At 39.2% G+C, this 5,367-nt stretch overlaps 1 protein-coding gene across 1 annotated transcript; it reads right to left on the bottom strand.

The window, feature by feature from the left end:
- Window positions 1-1,504: 1,504 nt before the first annotated feature.
- Window positions 1,505-3,207, bottom strand: LOC104952663 (dipeptidyl peptidase 1). Its single transcript, XM_010779520.1, has 3 exons — window positions 2,601-3,207; window positions 1,776-1,963; window positions 1,505-1,519 (listed from the first exon to the last, which is right to left on the bottom strand). Exons 1-3 carry the CDS (start codon window positions 2,758-2,760, stop codon window positions 1,505-1,507), a joined length of 363 nt encoding a protein of 120 aa, XP_010777822.1. The 5' UTR covers window positions 2,761-3,207.
- Window positions 3,208-5,367: the final 2,160 nt, after the last annotated feature.

Raw genomic sequence — 5,367 nt, 5'->3', positions numbered from 1 at the left:
ATTGGTGGTTTTACCACGTGCTGCTGATGAAACTCTCACCAATTGGCTCGGCAAAAAGTTGTGTTGTTTGTGTCAGTTTTACGTCGCCACTTCCATTCACATTTTTTCATCATTGTTCCACAATGTTTATTCATCATGAAATTAAGTATCTATATATGTTATACTATACTTACACTGCTACCGTTTTCATACTTTATATATTCTTAGGCATATTCATACACAGTGTTTCATACTGCTCACGGCTGCTGTGTATATTTCTGCTACCCTCACTGGTTAAGTGAATACATTCATCATCTCACTCATTCATCTACTTGTGTATTCGTTATAGATGATGATCACATTCTTTCACTTTTACTGTGCTTGTTGCACTCCGCTTGGTTGGAAGCTAAACTGCATTTTGTTGTCGTCTCAGTACCTTAATAGTGCAATAACAATAAGTTGAAATCTCATCTTGAGCAGTCACAAATGTATTTATCTTGTCATATTCTGACATTAACGATTTAAAACCATGTGTGCATTCTTTATAATGCAAACGAGTCAAGTCCGACTCGGAGTGGCGGTATGCCCCTTAAATTGGTTGCAATCACACAAAAACCGAGAGAGAGAAGAAGAAGCGAGGAAGAAGAGAAGAAGAAGCCGACTCGGAGCTGTCCGACTTCAGGCGAGCTTTTGAGACCTCCCCCGGCTGCGATCGGCTATTCTCGTCTACTTTCGAGGCGAGCCGCAACGCGTCTCAAACAAGCCTTATATGACACTTCCTTCAACTCCAGTAGGACTCAGATGAGGGTGTTGCACTTTTCCTTTTCCTTATACATGTGACGTTTTGGTGTTGTTTTGTGTTGTTTTTCGGTTTCTTTCCGTTAACCGTCAAGTGGGAAATAAGTATTTTTTGTGTTTCTCTTAATATCCTAAGATACTGTTATGTTTGGCTGTGAATTTTTTTAAATTATTATTATGAAGGGCAGACCATCTATTTCTATGTATTTAGTTTTTTTTAGAAAGGGGCAGGTCATATAAGATTTGTTTCTTCTCCCTGCTCCTTTTCGCTCAATGGTGTGTTTGTAGAGACATGTTTTGTTGGCAATTATTGTACATTGGGTTTTGCGTACCATAAGCGAGACAAATAAAAATGAAATGAAACTCAGTGTCACATGAGTGATGGGAAATGTCACATGAGAAAAGATCAACCTCAAATGTAGCTGCTTTTAAACTGTGCAATTTCTAATTCCTTTCAGCCTGGCCTAGTGCGCATCAAAGATGTTAAAGATAACCCCTAACCACATTTCAGATAAGCAGAGAGGAAAATTAGTGACAGTGAAACTAAACCATTAATGTCAGGCGATGATGCATGATGAGTTGGATGTTGACCACACAAAGTTTGTGGTCAGCTGGGCTTTCACAAGAAAGATGATGACGAGTGTATAAAACAAGCAAAGCTAAAGTGCAAAAAGAGGATATGAAATTGTTTGTCGCAAGCATTTTTACTAGACTGTATTAAAAAACATCACAAGTCAGAAGTCTGGGGATGACACAACTGAGAGGAGAGAAACTAAAAAGCTATAACAGATTTACAGAAAGTGTGATGGTGAGAGGGAGACACAGAAAGCCTTCCATGCAGGGGATAAATTGGTGGGCGTCAATTTAACACGACTGAAAGTCACTTGAGTTTTAATTTCCTGCCAGTGGAAGCGAGAAAATATCAAGATTGAAACACGAGCTTCAAACCAAACAGGAAATGAGTCGTTTTTGCAGAATGACCATGACATAATACTCACATTTTGTCTAAAATAAGTGAATTGTGTCAATGCATGTTTTACCTTGAAGAAGGCGAACCATTTGTAGCCATTGATGACCACTTCAAAGCCCTGGTTGTAGACGAGGGTGAAGAAGCCGCTGTTCCCCAGCTCATCTGTGGATACTGACGGTTTCTCCAGGGTCACAGTCACCGTGCTCTCAACCGTGGCTGAGGAGGAACACCAAAACATACAATGTAGAGTTTAACTTCAGGAAATGATTAAACCCTAAGTTAATCATCAGTCCTCAACAAAAAAATATGTGATCCCATGGATGCTAATAAATTGAGCAAGTACGAGTTTTTGGCTGGCACTATGTGGAAGTGAAAGCAGCTGAAAGTCCCATGTGTTGTATGCTCAAACACTTAAATTACAGATGCAGACACAATAGGAAGAGTAGAGAATATGTGTATATCTATATTTGTTTGTATGAAAACATATTGAGCAAGACAAAGAGTTAGCTTAATACTAATGTTGATCTGTAGTCTACTGGCAGGTCAAGAAACACACACAATGTCAGCTACAAGTGTTAGTATTAACCGTTAGCAGCCTATAAAGAAGGGCACATGAATACAAGTTTTAAAATAAAAATGTACAAAATCGTTTAAAAAGTGCAAGCCATAAAAAATTGACATATTCAAACGAGACTAAAGTTCAATAAAGAGGAAGTCATCATTCTGCTTTAGTGTCTGCCCAAAGTTCAACAGGCCCTAACATGTCAGTTGATTTCCAAATAGCTAAACTATTCTCAGTCTCACTCCTCAGTCACATAATGAGATAATTTAAATACTGTATTGGTGTGTTTACCTGCAGCAGAGCAGTTGATGTTCTTGTCGTGTCCTCCTTTGGACACCTGAAACACCCAGGTCCCCAGCAGGTCCTCATAGGTGCAGTTGGCCGGTATGTCCCCCCAGCTGCCTTCAACCCAAAGCAGGAGCACACACACTAGCACACCGCTCGACCTCATCTTCACACACAGGTAGCTTACCTGCACACACACACCTAATAGCTACGCAGCTAGTTCTGGGTCTCAGATAAAAGCCTTAAAGTTTGACCCTTGTTTGTTTACCTGCGCTAACTTCTCTGTTACACCCGTCCTCTGTCTGCTCTGCTATTTATGCAACCTGTAACTTTCAGACAAAGATACACTCTTTGGCTTCTAGGGTCAAGATTATTCACTGTAGCTCAACAACAAGACACAGCAATCGCCCTTCTTTAAAACCTGCTGCTATTCTAACCGTATTTCCAAAACATAAACTCGAGTGCATCTATATCGTTTTGTTATTTAATCTACCTGTTTAACGCATATACTATCTCTCAGCGCACTATACGTAGTGTATCGTTATTTTAACACTTTAAGTATGTGTTAAAGAGACTTAAGCTAACAAGAAAACCAACACACGTACTTCTCTCGACCTAAACCGTCCTTTGTCTGCCGCTTTTTGGTTTCATTTTCCTTGTCACATGACGTGTGAGCTGGGGGCATGCGCAGTAGCGTTAAAGAAAAATCAGAAAAAATACAAACCCATGTAGGTGTTGCTTCTTGTTGATAACTATTATACATCCATGGTTGATGATAGTTAAAAAGGGTGATGAAAAAATAAATAATAATAGTACCTGTAGATAAAAAAAATAAAAAAACATGCTGTAAGATATTGGATACACATATATGTTATGTCCAGACAGTAAAGGTCTGAATGTATACGTATTTTATTATGAAAAGGAAGTTAATATGCAAATGTATGTGCATATGTGTGCATGAATGTGTCTATATATTGATATATATATATATATATATATAGGCTATACGTGGGTGTGTTTGTATGTAGTATGTATTAAAATAAATTTATTTTGTATTTGCACACTTTGTTCCAAAGAAAATTAAAAGATAATACAAAACCCAGCAACAGCCTGCCCACCTTGCTGCCATCTGGAAGGAGATACAGAAGCATCCGATGTTGTACGTATACTGACTACAAAACAGCTTCTTCCTCAGGCTGTGAGATTTCTGAACTCAACCTCCAAACTCACCAACAAAAAATACTTTTTAGGCTTCATTTTCAATTTTAAGTAGTTACAAGTAGTAAAATTAGATCATAACTGCACTTTGTTGCAAAAAACCTGTATTGTACAAAATGACCTTTCCCTTATTTTCTGTAAATGGGACAATACGCTCTTGTTTATTTGTTTCTTTTTCACCTCTTCTGTTTAGCTCTTGCTAATAATGTTGAGGTATTCTAATAATCCATGTCGAGGAATTCTCTTTTCACTTGTCAACTTGCCTGTTTGAATGTGTCATTGCAGCCCGATTGGTCTGTAGTTAAAGGTGTTAAAAGGTTTTATTTTTGCCAGCGGCCAATTAAAGCAAGTGCTGGGGGCTTTGATCACCATAGTAACCATGACATAGACTGACTCATCTTCTTGACAGACCATAATAAGCACTCATCTGAAGAAGGGACTGAAGTGGTATTAGTCATGCAGGCTCATTAGTGCCATTACTCTGTATGTGTGTGTGGCAGTGTATCTGTGTGTATGTATGAGTGTGGGCACATGTGTATGCTATTCGTTGTATGTGAGCTGTCCCACCTGTTTTAACTCCTGACTGATAGATTATCTCATGACTAAGAAATCCAATCCATCCCAGCTGTCGCATGCTTTGCTTTTATTTATGTTCTGTTTGATTTAATATGTTTTCCTTTTTATTTTATTTCCTTATTAGTTAATTTGTTCATTTCAGTCCTTGTGCTGTTGCAACACGTGCATAATTATGGCTCATCTTATCTTCTCTTAACACATTAACAGCTCTAGTTGTTTTAGTTTCATGTGTGGATGAAAAAACTATTTTGGTACAATAATGCTAATAACTCAACTCCATGGCTCCTTATGATTTACCTGCAATATTTAACATTATACCCTTTACTGAGCTAAACCAAATTATTAATATATTTGATCTTCCCCATTTGGATATTCTCTTTTCCATCCTTCAAATCATCATGTCCTCTGTAATGCTCTTTTCTCTTCTTCTCCTCTTTTCTTTACTCAAATGTTCTCCTCTTCTCTTCTTTCTCCTCCTGTCAACCATCCCCTTTCTGTTCCCTCTGCTACTTTACCTTTCTACCTTTGCACTCTCCACTTCACTCCTCTTCTACTTGCATTGTCTCCACTCATCCCTTTTCTCCTGTCTCCTCTCTCCTGTCCTTATCTCCTCTACTTTCTCTCATCTCCTTGTCTTTTCTTCCCTCCACTCAGTATCGGTGCTCTGGTTGGTCTATCCATTGCCGCGGTGGTCCTCCTTGCCTTCCTCATTACTGTATGCGTCCTCTGTTACCTGTTCATCGCCACCAAACCCAGTCGTCTTGACAACGGCCTGCCCCTCAGAGCGCCAGGTAAGTGCGTGTGTGTGTGTGTGTGTGTGTGTGTGTGTGTGTGTGTGTGTGTGTGTGTGTGTGTGTGTGTGTGTGTGTGTGTGTGTGTGTGTGTGTGTGTGTGTGTGTGTAGTCGTAGTAGTTCGTAGTAGTACGTACGTAGTAGTTACGTACGTACGTACGTACGTACGTTAACGTACGTAACGTAC

This window comes from Notothenia coriiceps, unplaced genomic scaffold (genome assembly GCF_000735185.1).
Source record: "Notothenia coriiceps isolate Sejong01 unplaced genomic scaffold, NC01 NC01_scaffold00020313, whole genome shotgun sequence".
Taxonomy (NCBI): Eukaryota; Metazoa; Chordata; class Actinopteri; order Perciformes; family Nototheniidae; genus Notothenia; species Notothenia coriiceps.
Note: the sequence above shows the minus strand (reverse complement) of the source record. Positions and strands in the feature narration are given on the sequence as shown.